Here is a 27,609-nt window from a genome sequence, read left to right as displayed (position 1 = left end):
TCCCCCATGTGTCTTACACACACACACACACACACACACACACACACACACACACACACACACACACACACACACACACACACACACACACACACACACTAATGTGGAAGCTGAGAAGTATTGGGGGGATAAGGGGAACCCTGGCAGACTGGATGAGAAACTACCTGACACGCAGGGAAAGAGAACAGTTGTGAAGGGAGTGAAGTTGGAGTGGAGAAGAGTGACCAGTGGAGTCCCCCCTAGGTTTTGTGCTTGGTCCCATCATGTTTCTGATCTATATAAATGATATACCAGCTGGTGTAAAAAGTTATATGTGTATGTTCGCAGATGATGCAAAGATTATTAGAATAAGAAACGTGGAAGATTGTAACATGTTGCAAGAGGATCTGAACAAGATATATAATTGGAGTGTAAAATGGCAGATGGAGTTCAACATTAACTTAAGTCATGTATTGAGAATGGGCAAAAGTAAATATAGACCGTATAAGGAGTATCAACTGGGGAGAGAGATAATAACTGAAGTCAGTAAAGAAAAGGACTTAGGAGTGATTATACAGAACAACGTATGACCAGAAAAGCACATTAACAGAATATTTGGAAAAACTTACAACACACTCCAAAGTATTGGATTCTCATTCAACTACTTGGATGAGAATATGATAAAGAAAATATTAACCACCTTAATTAGACCTCAGTTGGAATATGCAGTGGTGATATAGTCACCACATAAGAAGAAACACGTGAAGAAACTAAGAAGAATGCTGCGGTTGGGAAAGAGGATGATACCAGGTTTTAAGGAGGTGCTGTACGAGGAGAGATTAGGAAGACTGGATTTACCCACGTTAGAAGAAAGAGGAGAGAGGGGAGATATGATAACAATTTATAAAATAGTAAATAAAATGGATATCCTAGATAGAGAAGACTTGATAAGGATATCTTCCAACAATCAACTGACAGAACACCCAAAGAAAATACAAAAGGACAATTGTATGGGAGATGTCAAGAAGTATAGCTTCCCATATCATGGCATTGACAAATGGAACAAATTGAGTAGAGAAGTGGTGTGTGCAGCGAGTGTCAGTCAGATGAAGGACAAACTTGATAAATGTAGATAAAGAGACAGGACATAAAGAGCCAAGCTCGGGCCCTGTAAATCACAAATAGGTAAATACAAATTGTAAATACACACACACACACACACACACACACACACACACACACACACACACACACACACACACACACACACACACACACACACACACACACATGTAATGGAGATGGGAAAGAGTGGAAGACGGCCAAGAGGGTCATACAAGATGGGTGAAGGAGTAGTGTTGAAAAAGGTGGAAAAGGAAAAGGATTTGGGAGTGATAATACAAGACCATGGACAGTTTGAGGCTCATATTGACAAGATGTTTGGAGAAACATAATTTGATTAGAAATATTGGATTAGCCTTTCATTATATGGATAAAGATATGATGAAGAAATTAATTAGTATGGTAATTAGACCAAGATTGGAATATGCTGGGGTGGTTTGGTCCCCTTATAAAAAGAAGCATATAAGGAAATTGGAGAGATTGCAGAGAATGGCAACAAAAATGGTACCGGAATTGGCAGAAATGACCTATGAGGAGAGATTAAAAGAAATGAATTTGCTTACCTTGGAACAAAGAAGAGAAAGAGGAGATTTAATACAGGTTTATAAACTGTTGAATGGTTTGGATGAAGTGGATAATGAACAAATGATGTTGAGAGAGGAAAATTTAAATAGAACTACGAGATCGCATAATAAAAAGATTGCCAAGGGAATATGCTTGAAGGATGTGAAGAAATATAGTTTCCCACAGAGATGTGTGGAGGTGTGGAATAGTTTGAGTGAGGAGGTGGGGTCAGCGAGGAGTGTGCATAGTTTTAAAGGAAAGTTGAATGAGTGTAGATATGGAGACAGGGCCACATGAGTATGATACCCTGGCCCTGTAAAATTACAACTAGGTGAATACAACTAGGTGAATACACACACACACACACACACACACACACACACACACACACACACACACACACACACACACACACACACACACACACACACACACACACACACACACACACACACACACACACACACACACACACACACACACACACACACACACACACACACACACACACACACACACACACACACACACACACACACACACACACACACACACACACACACACACACACACACACACACACACACACACACACACACACACACACACACACACACACACACACACACACACACACACACACACACACACACACACACACACACACACACACACACACACACACACACACACACACACACACACACACACACACACACACACACACACACACACACACACACACACACACACACACACACACACACACACACACACACACACACACACACACACACACACACACACACACACACACACACACACACACACACACACACACACACACACACACACACACACACACACACACACACACACACACACACACACACACACACACACACACACACACACACACACACACACACACACACACACACACACACACACACACACACACACACACACACACACACACACACACACACACACACACACACACACACACACACACACACACACAGAACCTAATAGGACATTAGATTGCCAAGGATTATTGGAGATTGCAGTGCACAAAGAGGATATTGGAAGATTATTGGATCAGTTGGAAGTCAGAAAAGCAGTGGGGCCAGATGGTGTATCAGGCTGGGCGTTAAAAGAATGTAAAGAGCAATTACTGGATCCAATTTGGGAAATGATTAAAAGTTCAGTAAATGAAGGGAAAGTTCCACTAGAGTGGAAGAGAGCCAGCATAATACCAATATTTAAAGGAGGAAAGGCAACTGAACCACTAAACTACAGACCAGTGTCACTTACAAGTGTCATAGGAAAGTCATGTGAAATAATTATGAAAAAAAAATGGGTTAAATTTCTAGAAGAGGAGCAAGTCATATCGAACAGATAATTTGGGTTCAGGACAGGGCAGTCATGTGTATCAAACTTATTAAGCTTCTACTTGAGAGATACTGCAGGACTTCAAAACAGAGATGGATGGGTAGACACAGTATACCTGGACATTTAAAAGGCTTTTGATAAAGTCCTGCATGGAAGACTTCTTTGGAAACTAGAGTACATAGGAGGACTGCGTGGAACCTTGCTCAAATGGACAAGAGATTATTTGAAGGATAGGGAAATGAGAACTGTGATCAGAGATACATACTCATCCTGGGATAAAGTAACTAGCGGAGTGCCACAAGGGCCAGTGTTAGCCTCCATTATGTTTCAAGTTTATATAAATGACATTTACATTGCGATAAACAGTTATATAAATTTATTCGCTGATGATGCAAAGTTGCTAAGAGTCATCAAAACCAGAGAGGACTGTCTGCTGTTGCAGAAAGATATAAACAAGATCTATGAATGGAGCAAGAAGTGGAAATTGGAGTTTAATGCCAAGAAATGCCACATAATGAAACTAGGAAAGAGTAAGAGAAGACCAGTATGGAACTATTTGATGGGAGAGGAGCAAATAATGGAGACTAAAGAGGAAAAAGATCTTGGAGTGATCATACAAGAAAATCTGAGTCTTGATAAACACATAAGTAAGATATTTTGACTATCATATAAAATGTTGACTAATATAAGAGTGGCATTTCATTACATGGATAAAGATATGATGAAAAAAATAATCACAGGCATGATATGCCCAAGGCTGGAATATGCAGCAGTGGTATGGTCTCCAAGCTCTAAAAAGGATATAAGAAAATTGGAAAGGATACAGAAGATTGCTGTAAAGATGGTGCTGGAATTAAAGGACCTCACATATGAAGAACAACTGAAGGAAATGGGGCTGCCAACCTTACAAGATAGAAGAGAATGCGGGGACCTAATAACAATGGATAAGATAGTAAATGATATTGAAAAGATAGACAAAGAAGACCTGGTGCTGTTGATGGAAGAATATTGAAGGACAAGAGGACATGAAAAGATCAGGATGAGGCAGTGTGTGAAGGATATTGGAAAATACAGTTTTCCACACAGAATGGTGAAAAAATGGAATGTATTGGATAATGGAATTGTCACAGCACATAGTGTGCATAACTTGAAAGAAAAACTAGATAAATGGAGATATGGAGACAGGACACTAAGAGCCCGCTCGAACCCTGTACAATGCAACTAGGTAAATACAACAAAGTAAATATACACACACACACACACACACAGGAGGGAAGAATTGGAACAGTGGAGTAAAAAATATGACGCCTTGAGGTTAAGTGTACAGGAATGCAGTGTCGTAGTGAGAGAAAAGGAAAAAAAACAGTAGAACAACAAGGTGCCTGGAGTAAGAGAAAGGATGAGGAAGCAGCAAATCTAAGAGAAATAATGAATAGTCAGTTAAGGAAGAGGTGATGAAAAGGACAGTGGTCAAAGTAATAAAGGAAAAAGAAGAATTGGTTAGAAACACTATCGAGAAAAAGAGATGTGTTATGGTATTTGGGGTTAAAGAAGATAAGACATCAATGAGGCAGGAACGAGAAACAAGGAGAAAGATGTGGCGGGTAAACTGGGGGGAGTTGCTACTAACGAGGCTGATGAGTACCAAGGTGAAATCGAGGAGGTTTCAAGGATTGGAAGATACGAAGAGGGAAAAGCCAGGCCAATGAGAATCAAGCTTAAATCTCAAGCACCAACAGAGGAAGTTTTGAATGGTTCATGGAGGCTTGAAAAGCGGGAGGATTATAAGGATACATGGATAAGGAGAGACATGAACGAGGAGGAAAGAAATAAGACCAGTGACTTGTGGAAGCACGCAAAGGAAAAAAACAAATCATGATCAGAGGAGGAGAGGAAGAAGTTTTACTGAAGAGTCAGGGATATGAAACTGATAAAGTGGATGAAAATGCTAGATACAGAGATGAGGATGAACCGTCACGACTGGACTTGATTTTCACTAAAGAGGCAGAGTTGATAGAAAACATGAAAGGTGGGTGTCCAATAGGGAAGAGTGATCATGTAATGATTGAGTGTGTATTGAGGGAAGGAAGAATGGAGAAGGAATGAACATCACAGAACAGGAAGATTCATCTACGGTAAAGCAGATTACATCAAATTAAGGAATTACTTTGAGCAAGCAGACTGGAGTGTTTTTGAGGATGCATGTGGAATTGAGGATAAATGGAGAGAGTTTGTGAACATTTACGAGGAAGGGGTCAATAAATATTTAAGGGTGAAGAAGAAACAAAAGAGGATCCAAGCATGGTTTAATAAATGCTGTGAGGAATCAAAGAGGAAGAGAGACACAGCTTGGAAAAGGTGGATGACGAGAAAAGGATCTTTAGTGTAGGATGAGTATAAAAAGGCAAGGAATGAGTACACAAGAATAAGGAGAGAAGAGGCCAGAAAGTATGAGAGGGACATTGTGGAAAAATGTAAGGATGAGCCAAGATTATTCCATAGATTTGTTAATGGAAAATAAAAAAATAAGAAAGAAATAAGCAAGCTGAAAGTTGATGTAGAATTCATTGAAGAGGAAAAAGTCATGGCTGAAGAGTTGAATAAGTGTTTCCAAAAAATTTTTACCAATGAAAGAACCTTTAATGAACCAAAGATCGAACTGACAGAAGAAGAAGGCCTGGATGTAATTGAAGTGTTGAAGGATGAAGTGTGTGAAATGCTGGAAAGATTGGATGAAAGGAAAGCACAAGGGCCTGATGGAAGATCAAATTGGGTGTTGAGGGAATGTAAGGATCAACTGGCAAAAAAAATTTGTGGCCTCATATCGAAATCTCTGCAGCAGGGGCAGGTGCCAAAGGACTGGAAAAAAGCAGATATAGTACCCATACTTAAGAGTGGAAACAAGGAAAATCTGTCAAACTACAGGCCAGTGTCATTAACAAATGTTGTTGTTAAACTGTGTGAGTCAGTAGTAAAGAAAAGATGGAATGATTACCTAGAAAGGAAGAAAATATTGACTAATGGGCAGTTTGGATTTCGGAAAGGCAGATCATGTGCAACAAATTTATTGTGCTTCTACTCTCGGGTCATAGATGTGGTACAAGAAAGGGTAGGATGGGTGGATGGAATTTATCTAGACTTGATGAAAGCATTTGATAAAGTCCCTCATAAGAGATTGATCTGGAAAGTGAGAGAACATGGTGGGCTGAGGGGTAGGCTTTTGGAATGGATCAGTGATTTCCTGACTGGAATAGAGATGAGAACAGTAATAAGAGATAGGAAATCAGCTTGGAGAGAAGTGACTAGTAGAGTACCTCAGGGGTTAATTTTGGCACTGTTACTGTTTGCTATTTACATAAATGATATGACGAAAGGAGTGAATAGCTATATGAGTTTGTTTGCGGATGATGCCAAATTAATGAGGAAAATAACTAAGAAAGAAGACTGTGAGGCATTGCAGAGGGACTTAGACAAGATCTGGGAGTGGAGCAGAGAGTGGCAAATGGAATTTTAATATCAAGAAGTGTGGAGTGATGAAAGAAGTGGTTGAAGCAAAAACAATCACGGATTTAAGGAAAAGTTAGATAAGAGTAGATATGGGGACGGGACAGCACGAGTTTGAACTCCTCCTGTAAACAAGTAGGTAAATACACACACACACAAAAAAATGCATGCAGTTTTGGAGTTCAAGGTGATGAGAAGAGAAATCTAGAAGAAATGAAGAATATAAAGTGGGAAGATGGAATTATGCATTTTGGAAACCTAAAGAAATTCTTTCAAGAGACAAATTGGATGAAATTCAAGAGTGCTAAGGAGCAAATGAAAAGTGGAAGGAATTTATAAAAATATACTCAAGCCATCCACACATCAATAATTAAGGACATCGTAATCCATTTACACACACATGTATGCATGCATCCCAAGAAATATGGAAATGGAGCACACAAATCCATGCAAGAAAATACACACACACACACACACACACACACACACACACACACACACACACACACACACACACACACACACACACACACACACACACACACACACAAAATGATATATTAAAGGCTACATGCCACAGCTATGAAAACTCCTTAAGGAGCCTACAGAAAAAAGTACAGGATGCAATTGAGGTAGGGATGGAAGGTAGATTGGGTGAAAACAACCTGAAGGAACTACGTAATGCATGGAAACAAGAACAGGAAGAGAAAGAAGTTGAATTTTCAGAGGTACTAAAGAGACAAATTCAAGAAAAACCTAGACTCTGCTATACAAATAATTAAGAAGAAAAGATCTACTGAGAGATACAGTGGATTAGAGGAAATGTTTTGTGATTTTTGGGATGAAGAAAAAAAAATCCAAACAAGTTCATGAGAGAGCGTGAAGAGAGAGAATTGGCTAAAACTATTATCAAACAGGTCCAGGACAACACACAGGAGCTGGACCAGTAGGTGTAGGAAGTGATTAGGTTGGGAAGATTTAGTGAAGGGGTTAGGTGACCAATGAATGTGAGAATGAGATCACAGGTGGCAGTGGAGTAAATTATGACAAGGCAAGGGAAGCTGGCTGATGATAATGAACATAAAGATATATGAATAAAAAGAGATATGAACCTAGAGGAGATGGAAAAAGAGAAAATGTTAAGAAATGATGCTAAGGAAAAAAACAAGAAAAGGACGGAGATCAAGAAAAAGAATTTCTACTGGAGGGTTCTAGATATGAGACTAAAGAATTAGTATCTACGGAAGAAGGAGGAGGTTGTGGAGGAGGCAAGAAATTAAGAGTGACTTATATTTCTATAGATGGGTTATCCAGTGTGTTGGAGGTTAGGGATTATTTGAAAGAGAAAAAGCCAGATGTAATGTGCATCATTGAAAGAAAAGTAAGAGTGGAGATCAATGTTAACTTTAAGGAGGAGGGATATAATAGCTGGAGAAGAGACAGGAAGGGTAAAGGAGGATGAGTGCTAATAATGGTTCGTGATGATATATGTGTGGAGGATGTGCAATATGGTGAGGCCAAGGTGGAAGTAATGGAAGTAACAATCGAAACAGAGGAATTGAAAAAAAGAAAAATCATAGTTACATATGTGCCACCTAAGACAAATACATGGGGATCTGAGGAATATAAAGATATGCAAAGAGAGGTGATAAAGTGCTTAGATAATATGTTGAGAAGAGATGGAAGAATACTTTTAGTTGGAGACTTTAACTATAAAGAAATAAACAGGAGAAAGATGGAAGTAATGGATAACGCTGGACCGTGGAGCAAGAAGGTGTTACAGTTGCCTACGGTAAATAGAATGGACCAGTACTTGGAGGAGTCATCATAGTACAGGAGGGAAGAAGAACCATCATTGCTTGACTTAGTATTCACAAAGAAACCAGAGACCCCTCCCAGCATACAATACCTGAGTCCAGTGGGAAGAAGTGATCATGTGATATTAAAGCTGGAAATATTGGAGGAAGATGGGGTAAGTTACAGAGATGACTACAAAAAAGAGAGATTAAATTATGCAAGAGCAGATATTGAAAAATTAAGGAACTCTTTTTGCTGAGATTGAATGGAGAAACATTATGTACGAAAGGACAATCCAAGGAAAATATGAAATAATCTTACAGAAATATAATGAAGGAGTAAAGAAATACATACCTTTTTTATAGAGTGCTATACAGTGCTAGATGCACAGAAGCTAAAAAGGTAAAAGATAAAGCTTGGAAGAAACTCATAAAGCAGAGAAATGACAATAACAGACAGCAGTATAAGGATGCAAGAAATGAATGTATTAAAGTAAGAAAGAAGAAGAAAGAAACTTTGAGAAACATGTGGTGAGTAAAAGCAAAGACGAACCCAAGCTCTTCTATCAATTTATAAATAGCAAAAATGAAGAACAAGGAAACAATAGAAAAAATAATTAAAAGACGGAAGACATACCAAACAGAAAAGGAAATGTGTGAAATAATGAATAAGAGCTTCAAAGCAGTGTTCTCTGAAGATTTTCAGAACCTAATAAGACATAGCATTACCAAGGATTACAGCAAATCACAGTGCACAAAGAGGATATTGGAAGATTATTGCATAATTTGGATGTCAGAAAAGCAATGGGGCTGGATAGTGTATCAGGCTGGGTGCTAAAAGAATGTAAATAGCAACTACTTTATCCAGTTTGGGATAATTATTACAAGTTCACTGATTGAAGAGAAAGTTCCACTAGAATGGAAAAGAGCCATCGTAATACCAATATTTAAAGGAGAAAAGGCAACTGAGGAGCCATTGAATTACAGACTGGTTTCACTAACAAGCGTTATTGGGAAGTTGTGTGAAATAATTATCAAAGAATGGGTTAAACATCTGGAAGAACAAGTCATATCAAACAGACAATTTGGGTTCAGGACTGGGCGGTCGTGTGTTTCAAACTTATTAAGCTTCTACTCAAGAGTAATAGATGTACTGGAAAGCAGAAATGGATGATTGGACACAGTATACCTGGACATAAAAAAAAGGGTTTTGATAAAGTCCTTCATGGAAGACTACTTTGGAAATTAGAGAACATAAGAGGACTGTGAGGAACTTTGTTAGAATGGACAAGCGATTATTTGAAGGACATGGAGATGAGAACTGTGATCAGAGATACATACTCATTTTGGGATAAAGTAACAAGTGGAATGCTACAAGGGTCAGTGTTAGCCCTCATGTTTCAGATTTATGTAAATGACATTCACAATGGGAAAAACAGTTACATCAATTTAGTTGCTGATGATTCAAAGCTGCTAAGAGTTATTAAAACCAGGGAGGACTGTTTGCTGTTACAGGAATCCATAAACAAGATCGGTGAGTGGAGTAAGAAGTGGAAATTGGAGTTCAATGCCAAGAAATGTCACATAATGGAACTAGGAAAGAGCAAAAGAAGACTGGTATGGAACTATCTGATAGGAGAGGAACAAATAATGAAGACTAAAGAGGAAAAAGATTTGGGAGTGATTATACAGGAAAATTTGAACCCCGAGTAACACATAAGCAAGATATTTGGATTATCATAATAAAATGTTGACTAATATAAGAGTGGCATTTCAGTTCAACGACAAAGATATGATGAAAAAAAATCATCACAAGCATGTTAAGTCCAAAGCTAGAATATGTAGCTGTGGTGTGGTCTCCAAGCTCAAAAAAAGATATAAGAAGTTTAGAACAAATACAGAAGATTGCTACTAAAATGGTGTCGGAACTAAAGGACCTAACATGTGAAGAACGGCTGTCGGAAATGGGACTACCAACCTTACAAGATAGAAGAGAACGTGGAGACCTAATAACAATGTACAAGATAGTCAATGGCATTAAAAAGATAGACAAGGAAGACCTGGTGCTGGTGACAGAAGAAGGTAGAAGGACAAGAGGTCATGTAAAGATCAGGATAAGGCAGTGAGTTAAGGATATTGGAAAATACAGTTTTCCACACAGGACGGTGGAGAAGTGGAATACATTGAATAATGAAGTTGTTACAGCACATAATGTACGTAACTTTAAGGAAAAATTAAATAAATGGAGACATGGAAACAGGACACTGTGATCCCTGCTCGAACCCTGTACAATACAACTAGGTAAATACACACACACACACACACACACACAATATGCACATATGTAACCTAGTATAGCTACATTAGATAAGCATAATTTTCACAACGTTGTCCCTCTTAAAATGAAGTAAATGGTCAACATAATGTAGTTCTTCATTTTATTTTAACCTCTAGAGTACCATGACACATTTTCATATTAATTTTGCTTACTATTTGGTAATTTTATACAGCTTCAGAAACTTATATGAGGATTAGAATAGTGAAGATTGCGGCCATTAATCTTCTGGCCTCCATAAACCCTTTCAAATATAGATAAAATTGTCTAATCATGCTCAAAATGTGTGGTAGAAATGCATCCCAGTACTGGAGGGGTTAACAACACTCATGCTGTCACATTCCTTGGCTGATTAAGCACCGTAAGTTCACAACAGACACACAGACTAGTGATTACTGACTGAGCATTTTGTGGCTTCTTCCTGCTTTCCCTTGCTGGCTGGGCAAGAGAGGTGGGAGGGTATGGGAGAGGGAGAGAATGCAACGGTGATATTCTGACTAGTATGGTACCTGTTAGTTATGTGACGTATGAGACAACTTTTCATTCGAATGGAAACCACCAGTCAGTTAGGTGGAAAACTTCAAACATGAGATTTGAAAAACCTTACAAACAAACAGTTTTGTAGCAAATTTACTTAAAGTCATACCAAACATACTTTTCATTTCATACGTGCAAAATCTGGTATGTTCATTCCAAAATTGGCAACCCTGATGGTTATATGAAACTTCTGTTATACTATATAGTTTTTAGATATACCTCCAGTACACTATCCCCATTTAATAGCTATACTATGTCTGAATTTGTTACAATAAGAATCCTTCTGTGTTGAGTGAATTTTAGTGCTCTCTTCTATCACCTACACTCCATGAGCATGGCACCTTGTACACCTATGAACCTGAAAAATTATTCATATGAGTTTTATTGTAATGGAAATTAGCATCAAGTATGCAAAGATTAATTTTTCTGTTAATATAATGTTTTGCATATATTTCAGAAAGCTATGGAGGTGGACCTGAAGCAAGAAAGCAACTCATAAATAGTTTAGCCACTGAGGATGGAACTTTTTTGCACATGGCCACCAAGGTAAGATATTCAAGTCATCTCTCTTTCTCTCTCTCTCTCTCATTCTTTCTGTCTTTATATAGCTATTGCTATCTCTCTCTCTCTCTCTCTCTCTCTCTCTCTCTCTCTCTCTCTCTCTCTCTCTCTCTCTCTCTCTCTCTCTCTCTCTCTCTCTCTCTCTCTCTCTCTCTCTCTCTCTCTCTCTCTCTCTCTCTCTCTCTCTCTATATATATATATATATATATATATATATATATATATATATATATATCTATCTATCTATATATATATATATATATATATATATATATATATATATATATATATATATATATATATATATATATATATATATATATATATATATATATATATATATATATATATATATATATATATATATATATATATATATATATATATATATATATATATATATATATATATATATATATATATATATATATATATATATATATATATATATATATATATATATATATATATATATATATATATATATATATATATATATATATATATATATATATATATATATATATATATATATATATATATATATATATATTATACAAAACAGCAGGGATATCAGGAGAAACCTTCACATTTCTCTTGCTTTATTATCAATGTCTTGCCTTTCCATAGAAGGCATCTTCAGGATCTACAAATACACCAATATGAAAATAAGTCTTCCACAAACATAAAAAAAAGCTTAAACAATATAGAATTAAAAAGTTAAAAGTAAAAAAAGAATTCTAAACCAGAATATGCAGCCAATAATGCACAGACAAAAACAAAATACAGAATATAATAACATGACAAGAAAAAAAAAAAAAAACAAGATAAAAAGACTGTATTAAGGGAACCAACCAGGGTGTGTACACTACAAAGTGGAGAGGAAGGACTGGCAATACAGGTTGAAGCAGGGTAAGAGGAGAACTTGAAGGAGAAAGTGAAACAACTCTCCGAAACCTCTATTGTAAGGTGTGAAGCCTAGTTGAAGCAAGCTGATTATTTAAGTCTGGTTGTGTATGTTTAATGAATAATGCTTCTAAGAGCTTAACATCAGTGTTAGAGTGACAGTTCTGTAATATTTTGAAATCGGTGGTGCTGTGGTAGCAGAAAAAGAGGGATTAGCTAAAAACCTATTAGTTCTAATGAAAAATCTTTCGTGTTCAACTATCCTGTGTGTTAGGTTTCTGCGAATCTCACCTATGTATCGTGCTTTACAGCAAGAACAAACAATTTAGTATACGATGTTGGAGGCGAGATTTGCAGGAACACTTTGAATTTGAGGAAAGAGCCAATAGTATAAGGATTAGTGAAAATGAAAAAAATTTAGAGTCTGGATAGTATGTTTTCAAGGAACTATTGAGAGTTTTCCTGATGGAATAACTCCAGTAACCATAAAAGGGTAGTGTAATGTATTCTTTTGTTTTCACTGGAGTCTGAGAAGGGAGGGAGGAATCATCTAATATGTTGTATGTGTAATTCACTGTTTGATCTACTGCAGTCTCTGACGAGACAGCCAGACGTTACCCTACGGAAAGAGCTCAGAGCTCATTGTTTCCGATCTTCAGATAAGCCTGAGACCAGGCACACACCACACACTGGGACAACAAGGTCACAACTCCTCGATTTACATCCCGTACCTACTCACTGCTAGGTGAACAGGGGCTACATGTGAAAGGAGACACACCCAAATATCTCTATCCGGCCGGGGAATCGAACCCCGGTCATCTGGCTTGTGAAGCCAGCGCTCTAACCACTGAGCTACCGGGCCGTGTGTGTGTAATTCACTGTTTGATCTGCTGCAGTCTCTGACGAGACAGCCAGACGTTACCCTACGGAACGAGCTCAGAGCTCATTATTTCCGATCTTGGGATAGGTCTGAGACCAGGCACACACCACATACCGGGACGACAAGGTCACAACTCCTCGATTTACATCCCGTACCTACTCACTGCTAGGTGAACAGGGGCTACACGTGAAAGGAGACACACCCAAATATCTCCACCCGGCCGGGGAATTGAACCCCAGTCCTCTGGCTTGTGAAGCCAGCGCTCTAACCACTGAGCTACCGGGCCATGTAATGCTGTGTATTTACCTAATTGTAACATACGGGAAAAGAGCTATGCTCGTACTGTCCCGTCTCCATATCTACTAATGTCCAGCTTTTTCTTAAAATCATGAATATTCCTTGCGTTGACCACTTCCACGTCTAAACTATTCCATGCTTCCACCCTTCTATGAGGGAAGCTATATTTTTTCACATCTCTCCTATAAGTGGCCATTTTAGTTTTTCCCATGCCCTCTCGACATTCTTTCATTCCACATACACAGATCTTCCCTATCCATTTTTCCATGCCAATCATCACTCTGTATATTGCTATCAGGTCTCCCTTTCTCATCTGTTTTCCAGGGTCGGAAGTTGCATTCTGTTCAGTCTGTCTTCATAAGTCAAATCTCTTAAGTCAGGCACCATTTTTGTTGCAGCCCTCTGTACTTTCTCTAGTTTCCTTATGTGTTTCTTTAAGTTCGAGCCCACTGTATTGTTGCATATTCAAGCCTCGGTCTTATCATTGCAGTAATTATTTTCTTCATCATTTCTTCATCTAAATATCTGAACGCCACTCTTATGTTCCTCAATAAGTTCAATACTTCTCCAATTATTTTGTTTATATGTCTCTCTGGCGATAGGTCATTGGTAATTGTCACCCCAAGGTCTTTTTCTTCATGACTGGTTTTATGTCTTCATTTCCTATCTTGTACATACTCCTGATTCTTCTTTCACTCTTGCCAAACTCTATTTTCTTGCATTTTGTCGTGTTGAACTCCATTTGCCATGTACAGCTCCATTTCCATATTCTGTCCAAGTCTTCCTGGAGTAGTTCGCAATCTTTGTCACATCTCACTTTTCTTAACAATTTTGCATCGTCTGCAAATAGGCTCACATAACTGGACACCCCATCCACCATGTCATTTATGTAGACCGCGAACATTACTGGTGCCAACACTGATCCCTGTGGAACTCCACTCTCTACCAAGCCCCATTCTGATGGTCTGTCCTTAATTATTGTTCTCATTTCTCTTTCTCTCTCTTTCTCTGTGTGTGTGTGTGTGTGTGTGTGTGTGTGTGTGTGTGTGTGTGTGTGTGTGTGTATGTGTGTTGTATTGTGTTGTGTTGTGTTGTGTGTGGTGTTTTCCCACAGTGGAGGAACACCGACCAAAACTCCCCAGAATTTTGAAGTGCAAAATATGACACTTATTTTCTAAGTTGAGGATTTATGCATATACTGTAGGTGGGCCAGATGGGCCATGTTGTGTTGTTTGTTTTTATCACATTTTGCATTCTCTCAGGTACAAAATATAATTTTTATGCAGGTTTTTCAGTTAACAAGTCGGTGCTTACCCACATCATCCTATATTATTTATATAATATACGTATATACATACTATTTACTAGAGATTTTTTTCAATTTACCATCTAATCTTAAAAAAAAGAAAAAAAGAACTGGTTTCACACATTTCGAAAGGTGTTTAATGCTTTACTTATTATTGGGTTTTCTTTAGTAAGAATTTTATTAAAGGTATGAGACTAAACATTATTATTATTTACATTATTTTTAAACTGCAGGTATATACTTGCAAATCTAAACTAATCTTAACTCTAGGTTAAATTTCAGAAGATGCTTATCAAATGAACTATGACCAGCATGTCTTTGGCATACTTCTCCATTAATTCAAATGTTCGTTTATTGGTATCATTGTTCTCTTCTCTTTAGTAAGATTGCTAAGCATCCTATTGCTTACTCATTGATTCCCATTGAATGGGAGGTTATGATATACTATCTCCAACTCTAATAGAAATTCTGAAAGTTTTTTGTGTGAAGCGTAGAAAAAGAAAAACGAAACTTGAGAAAGGAGTGAAGAAATTACTTCTGTTTTAGCTGGTTTAATTGCCAACAGGTTTAGTTACCTAAATATTGCGATTGGTAGATAAATATTCACCTTTTTGAAATGCAGTCCATATTTTTTTGTGGAGCTAATAAAGGATAAAGGAAGCACTAGATCTGAGTTGAGATATATTATTGTATGTATTTGCATATTGTATGTTATTAATTATGGTGAAATATTCATTTGTATCTTTGCTTCAAATATGGTGTGGAGGATTACACTGAGCATCTTTCTGTCTAATGTTGCTGTGTTCTTGCTGATGAGCTAGGTTGTAGTTGCCAGTATTACCAACATTACTGTGTTAATAGTGACCATTTGCTTTTGTTCATGAGTCATGGACACAGCTCTCTCTTTCTTGTGCCATGCATTTTTTTTTACACTTTCTGACACCCAGGCTTATGGCACTGATATTTTGAGTGATACAGGATTGCCAACCTTGTCTGGGAAATCCCAAAACTTTGGTAAACAATGCAGTGAGATTGGTGAACACCTAAGCAAAAATGTAATTGACTTCGGAAGTGGCTCTTCCTATTTGTTCAGGTGCTTCACATTATGGTGAACATTTTCACTTGCCAACTCATGAAAAGACTGGAACTGTCCTGTTATGAGTGAATCTAATAGAAACAATTTTTACCAATCCAACTCATATTTCATATGTATTTCTTATTTGTAATTCTTATTTTATTCATGTCTTGTACAGCTGGGTCGAGGTGACATAGTGCGTGCCCTACTTGCTGCTGGAGCAGATCCTGGAGTGCAGGACACTGGAGGCAACACTCCTTTGCAGCTGGCTCCTTCCCCAGCCATCACTGCAATATTCACGGAAGAATTGCTCAGGGCCACTGCACAGTCAGAGTAATTGACTCTATTTACTTCCATGTTAAAAACTAACATAAGTCAGTATTTTAAGATTTCCCCTAAAAAGTATTATCTACTTGTGATATATTATTGTTTCATTGTTTTTACTTATATACCAGGACTGAGACCAAAATCTGGAATATGAGACTATCATAAGGAAAAAGGACAAGATTTTTTTCTAATTTTAGAATACATGTACATACCCACAACAAATGTAAAAACATTTTTTCTCATCTGTACATTGAGAGGATAGAGTGAAGTTTGTAAAGAAAGTGCATGTGAGTGAAGTACAAGCTACAAACAGGAAGGTTAGTCCACTTGGAATATGAAAGGATAAGATAAAGGAGTACTTGTGTGAAAGAAGTATTTATCACATCAGAGTTTAAATAAGCAAGGATGAAGTGTTTGGAAAGAGACATAGAGAGATAGGATTTTCTGTCACAGTTATCCTGTCAGGGAATATTCTCAGAGGAAATAAGATGACAGAAAGATGCATGAAAAGATTATTCTTTATGCAGCAATCTCATTTTATGTAAACATTTTTTTTTTTTTTCTCTCTAACAGCGTTGGAAGAGTTTGCCAGTTGGTGGCAGCTGGTCTGAACATCAACTCCCATGATAACCCACTGAGTCGCAACACTCCTCTGCACTGGGCTGCTTCCTTTGCTGATCCAGATACTCTTGTTTGCCTCATAGGTTTGTGGTTCATTCAGTGTTCATCCATTAATGTGTAGATGCTGAATTTATAAATCCTTTGACAAGATTTATTTAGTAAATTGTAATACAAAGTGAAAGGGACTATAAAAAGATACATAAAAGAAATTTGAAATCGACAATTAAAAGAGAAAGTGCAAAGTAAAGAAATGCTGAGAAATATAAAGTTCTGATAGTGGATAAAAGAATCAAAAAGATCAACTTGGAATTATTTTATGACGTATGAACAATTAACTATCAAGATAAACTAGATAAAAAAGAATTGGATGCAAAACAAACTGCCTTAGGAAAAAAGTAAGATTGACTTACAAGGTTTAGGGAAAATATTAAAGGTGGCAGTGCACTTCATAGATGAACACTTGATTAGATAATTGTAGGAAAAAAGCTACAGAGGAGAGATTCACTGTCCTCCTGCAGTATAGAAAGATAAAACAATTACAGTGGAGACTCAATACTCGAATGTCTAAATACTCAAACTTTTCAATACTCGAACACAAAAGTTTGATTTAATACTAAAAAAAATACCTGATAGTTGAATGGGGTTGCAAGCAAAGGCTTCCTGGAATTGCCCTTCCCCCTCCACCATTTGTGACTTGTGCTGCCACGGTCATCAGAATAACATTCTCCTGCATTCTATCTGTAGATTTTATTTATAAACTTACATTAACACCAAAGGCTTATTGGTCGTGAAAATATCTGGTAATTGAACAGCTGCACATTTGGTTATATACAAAGCTCTGTCCTCTCCCTTCTTGCAGCTGCTACTGTACCATTCTGACTCCGTATTACCGGTATACCAGATGCCGGTGCTCATCCCTAGTCCTGCCACAGTTTTGAGAAAAACAACATTCTCTGTGTTTTCTCGGTGGTTTTTCATTTAGCAACTTATTATGGAACCAAAGAGGCTTATTAGTGATGAAAATAAGGAATCTGGTGAGGGTGCAAATGTTAGTGAGTCACAGCCCTCCACTAGTGGACTCACAGGAATCACACCAGGAAAAAAGTTACAAAGATGTTTTCATGGGTGGTGACTCGTCCTCCAGCCTTCACTTAATCTATGTACAAATCAGCATATAAAAAAAAAAACATTGAAATTTTTATAAACTTGAGGTTTTGCTAAGATTAGAATGAATTACCTTATTTATAGGTATCAATAATGAAACTTTTTGATACTCAAACAGCTATTTGGAATGAGTTAAGTTTGAGTATTGAGCCTCCACTGTATTTTTTTTACTTTTGTTAGACTGGTAGGATGTTTGAAATATTTGCTTACATATTTCATATATACCACTAAGCAAAAAATGTACAGTTCAGATAAAAAAAGAAGGTTAAATTTAATAGATGAGGAGTTTCAGCTTCAAAATATAAGATAATTATGGTCTTTTTTTTTTTTTTTTTTTTTTTTTTTAAGCTCGTGGTGGTGATGTAAATGCTGCCAACAGTGACGGAGCAACACCTTTGCATGATGCTGTGGCTCGGGGAGATGAGTCCATAGTGAAAATCCTGCTACAGCATCAAGCCAATCCTTATATTCAGTGCTACAAAGGGTGAGATTTTATGGGACAAATATATTGCACTTCGTACTGGAGTGATTGTAATGCATTTGCAGAAGGTTTAGTCAGTGATTCTTTGGATGACTTTTCCTATTTTCAGAAAACACATTCAACAATCTATAGCAAAATAATTTGGATTTTTTTTATATTTTAAGATAAAACTGATTGAAAAAGTATTTTATGATTTTATTTATCGTTATCATTGTTATGGGAGAGCTGTGTTTATTACAAACTACATATATACTGGAAAAGATTAGTCTGTAAATATATTCAGCAACATTCATGATTGGAACTCCCACCAGTGTTAGGTCATTACACAAACTAGCAACTTGCTCTGTCTTGGTTTAAAAAAAAAAAATCAAAAATAACTACATAGCAACTTAGGTTATCCCCTCATGTGTTTGAAAGGATAGGATAACAGATTCATTGGTTTGAAATATTGACATAAGGGAAAGTTGTCTTTTGTGACCCTTCTTTGGTTCAGCTGTGGTTGTTGTAAACAATGTTCTGCTGAAGTGATGCATGATGCCTAGAAAATGTGCAGACCACGATTAAATAATAGGAGTATTAGAGTTTCACTAGAATGGTGTATAACAATTGCAGTGAAAAGACTGTAAGTGTGTTGATGAAGAAATGAAGCAATAAGAGATGCAAGGATGTATCATGTAAGGTAAGGTGTTGTGAAATATTTGGGGAGTTCTAATCATGAATATTGCTGACCAGGTTCTATGTATTCATTTTGAACTGAATATAAAATCCCCAAAGCACACCTTCATCCATAAAATTGTGTGCTTATAAAGATATGTGTTTACTTTTACTGTACAGAATTATCTTTTTTTTTTTCCCCATCCATATAACTTCAAATATTTAGAATGAAGAGTATCATGTTCTCATAATTCATATTACATTTTATTAATTTATCTTTGCTATTTATATTTTTCCTTGATGGTTCTTCTTTCATGGTACTGCCTTGTATGAGAGATAGGATTCAGATGATGAATTTAATGGTAATTTGTATACATTTTAGCCGTCATAAAGGAAAAACTGCCTCAGAGATGGCGTCTAAAAAACATAATCTCCAGGCCCTTGTAGAGGAGCACACTGCCATGAACAAACCAGTGCAAGTTAATGGTATGAGTAATGGAAGTGTATCTCCACTGCTAAAACGTTGCTCTATATCAAATAGAGGTAAGCCAATTGAAGCAAACACTTTTATGTGTATTTATTTATTTATATTGTTCAATGTCTCAAAAACTCAATTCTTCTTTCTGTTCTTATTTATCAAAAAGACTGAAATTATTGTATAATAAAAGTTTAAAAATCACTGATGTGATCAAGATTAGCTTTATTTTATGTACTCTCAGATCTTGGGCTTTCTCGAGGGGCCTCAGGGTCTTTGGAATCTCTTACAAGTTTGGGTGCTGACAGTGTAATGACTGGACTAGAGGGGATCAGTGCCTCAGAGCCGCAGAACCTCAGACAGAATTCAGTTAATTCCCCTGAACCTCGCTCCCCATTGCAGTCCTCGTCATCCTTAGAACTTAGCCCAGGGATGGAACAAGTAAGTCTTATCTTCATTAAAGTTATTGTTTACATTATCTGTTTTAAGCTTGTGATGGGCAAAATATGTGAACAGTCAAGGCTTGCAATAGCAATTGTCTTGATCTTTTTATTGCTATTTGGGATATTTTTCTTTAATTACTAAGCACTCTGAGATGTTTCTTCTTGTTTTGTAGTCACCTCTAAAAACTATACTGTCTAGAAATGCCAGAACCTATTTTTCTAAAGCCTTTTCTTTTTTGTAATGCGTATAAAGATTTCATACGTTGCATTGACTTGAGTGTTTTTAATGATTGCATATCACAGGAAAAAGGTTTGGAAAGTACATTTCCAGAAATGAAGATCTTTCGTCAAGGAAGTACGGTACTGGGTATTTAGTTTAGCTAGCAGATTAATGCTCAAGACAGTGGTGCCTTGTTATTGTTTGTTAATGACCTCAGAATAATGTAGCAAACTGACATTTTTATATTTTAAATCCTTAGTTTTTCTTTTTAATAGGTCCTAAGTTACCTGACTTATAAGTTTTTTTTTTTTCATTTCCAGGAGCATTCTATAAGTTTTGCTTTTGACTGGCTACCAGTTGTGTTATCATATTCCTCATGAAGTATTCCTGGCTCTTAAGTTGGTAGCTTCAAAACAAGATTTCTTATTTGTAATGTTCATTAGTAGTTGTTTATCTGAGGTAGGCCTATATTGAGGCACCTACTATACATTTTAGCGGTGGACAAACGGTGTTTTTTGTAGATATCTCCTAAAGGAATCGTTGGATGAGTATGATATTTCAACACACTACCTTGAACATCCGTTCGTAATTTATGGTTAACATACCACAGTGCTATATGTGTTATGTGAGGAGTTTACTTGTGAAAAATAACACAAAGCAGACGAGTCATGTTGACGTATTCAAATGAAAGTGTGGTCCTCCCACACACCCACCCAAACCATTCCTAACCACTACTACGTCTCTCCCGTCTCGGAAGTTCTCGCCCTCTTTATCCCTCCTCTCCTCTCCCTAGCTCCTCGCCTCCCTCACTTCTGTGTCCCTCTCTACTTCTCCCACCACTGTATTTATACATTATAATGTTCTGTAAGTCTGTATGTATAGATATGATTATTAACGAGTATGGTACAAGATCATGAAGGCAAGAAGTGGTTCACGTTGATAATTACTGTACAACAGCACGTTTATGTGTAGTTTGTAGAAGAGCCATGTTTGCAGTCGTTATGGTCAACCATGTGAACATGATGTGCTGGAATTACCTGTGACCTGGACCTTCTACTGTTAGGAAAATTTGTTACTCTTATTGCGTACTGTCTACCTATTGATCATAAAAAGTGGTCCAGTTTATATATATTATTATTTTGTTGTTAGATACGTTGCTTATTATCCAGCTATACGGCCATTAACAGCCGAATTAGCTATTGCTTTCACGATCGTTTGACCCACTCTGGTTTTCATGTCCACATATACTAGCAGTTGTATTGAATAATATTATTAATGGATATGTATGTACATACTGACATATGTAACTATTATACCTATATGTATGTAATTACAATAGGGAAATAAAATCAAAGGTGGAAGGCTGATGGTGTGAATAGAGGGTGGATAGGGAATCGGGGAAGAGGGTCATGCGATACTGGGGTAGAGAAGGAGTCTGGGAGTTCTTCAGGGTGGTAGAGGGGTTAGACGAGTACCCCACACTCGTCCGATTCTGTATAACACCTTTGATATGATGACTGGATTAGGCGTAATATCACTCAGTAAACTCCTCACATAACACATATAGCACTGTGGTATGTTAACCCTAAATTACGAATGGATGTTCAAGGTAGTGTGTTGAAATATCATACTCATCCAACGATTCGTTTATGAGATATCTGCAAAAAGCACCGTTTGTCCACCGCTGAAATGTATAGTAGAGCCAGAGTAACATAAGCACCAGAAGTAGAAAATGGAGAAAAAAGCAGTAAAAGTTTTGCAACATTCAGAATGCATAGTGGATAAGGTGGTGAGCGTGGGATCGGGCAGACATCCACGCGTAGGTTCGAATCCCACCACGTACAGCCTTAAAACACTTTGCCATTTGTCGAGTGGTTTAAAGTTACCTACATATCACCATGATACCCAGGTTCTAGGTGGTTACACTCAAGATGAGCTTGGGCGGTGATATGGGCCCTAATATGGGTACCACTATAAATAAAATTGCCTGCGCCACTAATGGGCGGAAGCTGAACAGCGCTTCCCATACACTCTTCAAGTGTGCCTACAGGCGCTATAGGCCTTACCGTAAAAAAAAAAAAAAAAAAAAAACTGAGATAGGAAGTAGGGCTTGGCCTCAAAATGTCTGTTAATGCATGTGGCTTACAGCCTATACCTGGGCATTTAGTGAAATTAAATTATTCTGAAAGGCTAATACAGTTTTTTATTATATAGTTTATTTGTGGAAGAAAACAACAACGCTTGCAATATTTTGTTTGTCAGACATGAATGCATTGTTTATTCCAGCGTCAAGTTGTTTCAACAGCATGTAGTTTTTGAGATTCATCACCATTAAAGCCAATCTTGATTGATGTACTAGTTCTGTTCAGCAAAAACGTAAGCGACACTCATCCGTGTACTTCCTAATCTGACCACAGGAGAATGATAAACAGTAGAAAAATAACTGTCCTTTTAATGCCAGAAACTGGAAACAAACAACTAATGAACTCAATAAATAATCCATTATGAAGGATAACTGAATAGAAAAGAAAGAAAATTATTGCGCCTGTATGTGGCGGTTTGTAAACATGCTCATGTATGCTTCTCCTGTAGTCCTTTGTCTTTAAGCTAAGTTTTTCTTCTACTCTGCAGGATTATGCACACTTTTCTTCCCTTAGAGGGTTCTGACTCCTCAGGGGGCATGTTGTTGTCTGTCACAATGATGAAATCTTGCATATTAGCATAAAAGAAAGGCAGAGTGTCATTCTGTGGTGGCAAGCTGGCGGAGGGTGCATGAGTGTTTGTGGGTGTGAGGTGTGGAGGAGACGGGGTGCTGTCAGCTAGCTGGCTGCTAGGTTGGAGTTGCTCCATTCTGGCACCAGCTGCATACCACTTTGCTTCGAGAGTGACATGAAGGGTCTATAGATAACTGCTTTTGGGTGGATTTTCGATCCTATTGCAGTGTGCATTCTGACTTCTACTCTGCTTCCCACCACTGTAGGATTGTGGGGGAAGACAATGTGATAAAAATAACCATTTCAGCCAGAGTGTTGCTTGCGTTACTCTGCCTCTAGGCACCTGATTTATAATGTACATTACCACAATAGAAGAACACAGTTAGCATCAATGACTTTGGGGTGTTATTTGATAGTCCATCTTTGCTAGTATTTGTAGTAAGCTTGTTTTAGTGTTTTTTTTAAGATCTCTATTAATGAAACAAATCTTTGCTTCAGGTATGTGAACGACTGGCATCAACCCAACTTACAGGACCCCCACGTCCTCTTGTCACCCATCCCTCACTTCATCTGTTATGGCCTCAACCTCGCCGCATCACTGAGCTGAATGGTGCTGCCTGGTCTCCACCCTCTCATGGTACACTAGCTGTTGTGACTGGTGCTATTCCTGTGCATAAGTAAGTCAACAGTCTACAAATATAGCTTGTCTACTTAAAATTGTTGTTTCTGCCTTAGCAACTCTGTTACTGATGGGTAGTGAGAACATTGTGAATTGCTTTATAGAATCTCAGGTGACAGTCCCACAGTGCGTTGCCCATCTCTTCATAATAAGTGTTTAATTCAGTTAACATTTGTAAAAGATATCAGAAACACTCTCATATGTTTTTATTTTGTTAAATCTTGTTTGAACCATCAATCTTTAAGAGACATCTCAACCTAAGATAGATTATATTTTCATAATACAGTAATACCTTGAGATACGAATGCCCCAACATAAAACTTTTTTATACACGATGAAAAATTTCATATAATTTATGCCTCGAAATACAAAGATATTTTTAAGATACGAATAGCCATTGGTAGGTGGCGCAGCGATCGCTCGGCTACCCACATCCACCTTAAGGTGGTAATTCGATGACGATATCAATATCGGTTTTTTGGCTCTCCCATTGCTATTTTTTCACCGAATTCAATAATATTTATACACAAGGTGTACGTTTATGGTGTACGTCTTCAGTGTTAATTTGGTACACAAATGTGGCGTAGTTTTTTTGCAATAAATATTTTTTCGGCGATAAGAAAATAATTCAAAATACCATTATAAAATCAAAACTAATAACACTGTGGCAATTTCCTCTTGACCACATATAATATACATAAAAACAAATAAATGTTAGCATCGGCATACACATAACCTATGTTATAACAATTTCATTACACGCCAAATTGTTACCTTTTTTTTTCATCAAAAATTTGAGTTTATAAGCCTGTTGTAAATTTATTTGAGTGAGTTCATGCATTATCATGCTAGCATTTGTTAAGATGAGGTTGTTGATCATTTTGCTGCAAAAATTTTTGAAATTGACCAGTTACTGAAAAAGTTATTCAACAGTATATGCTGAAAAACTGAAAGTCAAGAAAACGCATTTTCTGTGAACATCTTCAAAACCCCACATAACTCGCTTCCTCACTGGGCAACGGTTTCCTAGCAGGTGGGCTTTAAGATAGGAGGTACCCTAAAAGTATCCCCTTTAGCCCATAAATTCCGTGAAAAGCCCACATGGTATAAAAAAAAAAAAATAACTCACTCCAATATGTACCAAACTCAGATATGTACTTACATAATCCCTTGACAACTGCTTGGAGGCTGGTAGTGGCTGTTTAGATAGTTTCAGGCCTTGTTACATCATGGCCTTACACGTGGCATTGTCACAATTTGGGAACCCAACACGTGTAAAATACGATCAACAGGTAGGCTGCACGCACGCGCACTCCCTAAGGCTGTATCGATTGGTACTGAGGGAGTAGCGTCTTCCTCACCCTCACTGCCTGATACTAAACTATCGTACATCACGCAAAAATAAATAAAACAGCTCAAAAAAAATATATAAATACAAGCAAAACAAAGACTAGAAGAAAAAGGGGCGTATGCACGCTTGGGTATTGAAAGGGCCGGCCCTTTAAAACCGCCATTACCAGGTAAGCAGTGCGTTATGTGCCTGGCAACTTCGGCCATGGCTTCCCTCTCCAGAGACGAACCCAAGTACCAAGTTTCCAACTTTTCAATTTTTTTGACCAAATTAACGAATTTCCACCTTAACATTCAGTTTGCGTTGTGTATCGTTGTTCATCCTTTGTGCATGTATGTGTCTGTGCTCCTTGGCAGTGTGTATTTTTTCTTAAGTTTTGTGAACTTAAGACCTCGTGATCATGGGTCCCAAAAGTAAAAATAAGGAGGCTGAAAAGAAGAAACTTAAGAAGAGTCTTGCAATGGATATGAAACACAAGATAATTGCAAAATATGAACGTGGTGTGCGTATCTGTGACTTGGCCCTGTGCGCTAATGCTAGCAGTAACTTTAAAGTCAAACCATTGTTGGTGTATCATTCTGAGAACCCCAGGGCCTTTAAAGCACATAAGGTGTTCTAAGAGAAACTCCAGGTCATGTGGCGTGCCAATAGTAAGGCATGGGTAACTTGCCAGTTCCTCCTCCGTACTACATATACGAAGTTCTGTCACTGCGTCGGTAAGTACGAATGCATGTTTAACCCCTAAAACTCGGGGAAGTTGGAAATTTTTGCTCACACTAACTCAGGTTTGGTGAGAAACACACAAAATAGCTTGTATTCACATACTGATTACATTTCAAAATTCAATAAACGAGTGAGTACAAATTGTGTTCTGCCCACAAGCAACTCTTCCTCTTTGCAATGCAAAAAAACAGAAGTCTTTAGATGCTATGGTTACCAAAATATCACAGGTTGAATGAGATAGTATCATCGGTGTACGTGGCCTTGCGTCCGATCAGGTTCAGCGGCCTTGGCTAGATCGATAGAAAATGCCCCCCTCTCTCTCTCTCTCTCTCTCTCTCTCTCTCTCTCTCTCTCTCTCTCTCTCTCTCTCTCTCTCTCTCTCTCTCTCTCTCTCTCTCTCTCTCTCTCTCTCTCTCTCTCTCTCTCTCTCTCTCTCTCTCTCTCTCTCACACACACACACACACACACACGTGGAGTGCCCTTTAGCAAAGAGTGATCATGCAGTTTTGGAGTTCAAGGTGATAGACGAAGAGAAATCTAGAAGAAATGAAGAATATAAAGTGGGAAGATGGAATTATGCCAAGACAGATTTTGGAAACCTAAAGAAATTCTTTCAAGAGACAAATTGGATGAAATTCAAGAGTGCTAAGGAGCAAATGAAAAGTGGAAGGAATTTATAAAAATATACAAAGAAGGTGAGAAAAATTTGTACCAATAAGACAACATAGAGAAGTTGGAAAGCAGGACTGGTTTAACGATAGATGTGAAAAGGCTAGAACAAGAAAAGAGGATGCATGGAAGAGGTGGAGAAGGAAAAGACGGATTAAGCAGTGGGAAAGTTACAAAAGAGCAAGAAATGAATATGTGTTGATTAGAAGAGAAGAAAGAAAGAAACAAGAAAAGGATATAATTGATAAATGTAAAGACCAACCAAGGCTTTTTTACAGACATGTGAACAACAACATCAAAAATAGAGAAAGTATTGAAAGTTTAGAAGTAAATGGAGTATGCAGTGAAGATCCCAGGAAATGGCAGAGGCTATGAATGGATGCTTTCGGAAGGTATTCACAAAGGAGACTGCTTTTGACAAACCACTGGTAATGGAACAGAAAGGGATTATGAAGGAGTTTCAAGTAACGGTGGAGGAGATCAAGAACATGATGGGGAGTTTAGAAGTGAGAAAAGCTGTGGGACCTGATGGGGTATCAGGATGGATTTTAAGAGAATGCAGGGAGCAATTGGCAGAAAAAGTTTGTGAAGTAATTGATGCCTCATTAAGGGAAGGTGTAGTGCCCCAAGACTGGAAAAGAGCTAACATTGTCCCAATCTATAAATCAGGTAACAAGAGAGACCCATTGAACTATAGACCAGTGTCACTTACAAGTGTGGTAGCTAAGATGTGTGAGAGGGTGGTGAAGAATAGATGGACAGACTTCTTGGAGAAAAATGACATACTTTGTGAGTGTCAATTTGGTTTTAGGAAAGGGCGTTCATGCACGA

General features: G+C 37.6%; 1 protein-coding gene across 2 annotated transcripts in view; it reads left to right on the top strand.

Annotated features, from left to right (window-relative positions):
- The window catches only part of LOC123505217, a 50,612-nt gene that overhangs the window by 2,571 nt on the left and 20,432 nt on the right, over positions 1-27,609 (top strand). For both annotated transcript variants that reach the window (XM_045256397.1, XM_045256396.1), the window contains exons 3-9: positions 11,690-11,778; positions 16,436-16,590; positions 17,158-17,288; positions 18,718-18,853; positions 19,887-20,047; positions 20,224-20,420; positions 23,855-24,033. In XM_045256397.1, coding sequence (XP_045112332.1) covers positions 11,690-11,778; positions 16,436-16,590; positions 17,158-17,288; positions 18,718-18,853; positions 19,887-20,047; positions 20,224-20,420; positions 23,855-24,033 — 1,048 coding nt within the window. The remainder of the gene's footprint in view (positions 1-11,689; positions 11,779-16,435; positions 16,591-17,157; positions 17,289-18,717; positions 18,854-19,886; positions 20,048-20,223; positions 20,421-23,854; positions 24,034-27,609) is intronic.

The sequence above is a fragment of the Portunus trituberculatus genome, chromosome 17 (genome assembly GCF_017591435.1).
Source record: "Portunus trituberculatus isolate SZX2019 chromosome 17, ASM1759143v1, whole genome shotgun sequence".
Lineage (NCBI taxonomy): Eukaryota > Metazoa > Arthropoda > Malacostraca > Decapoda > Portunidae > Portunus > Portunus trituberculatus.
Note: the sequence above shows the minus strand (reverse complement) of the source record. Positions and strands in the feature narration are given on the sequence as shown.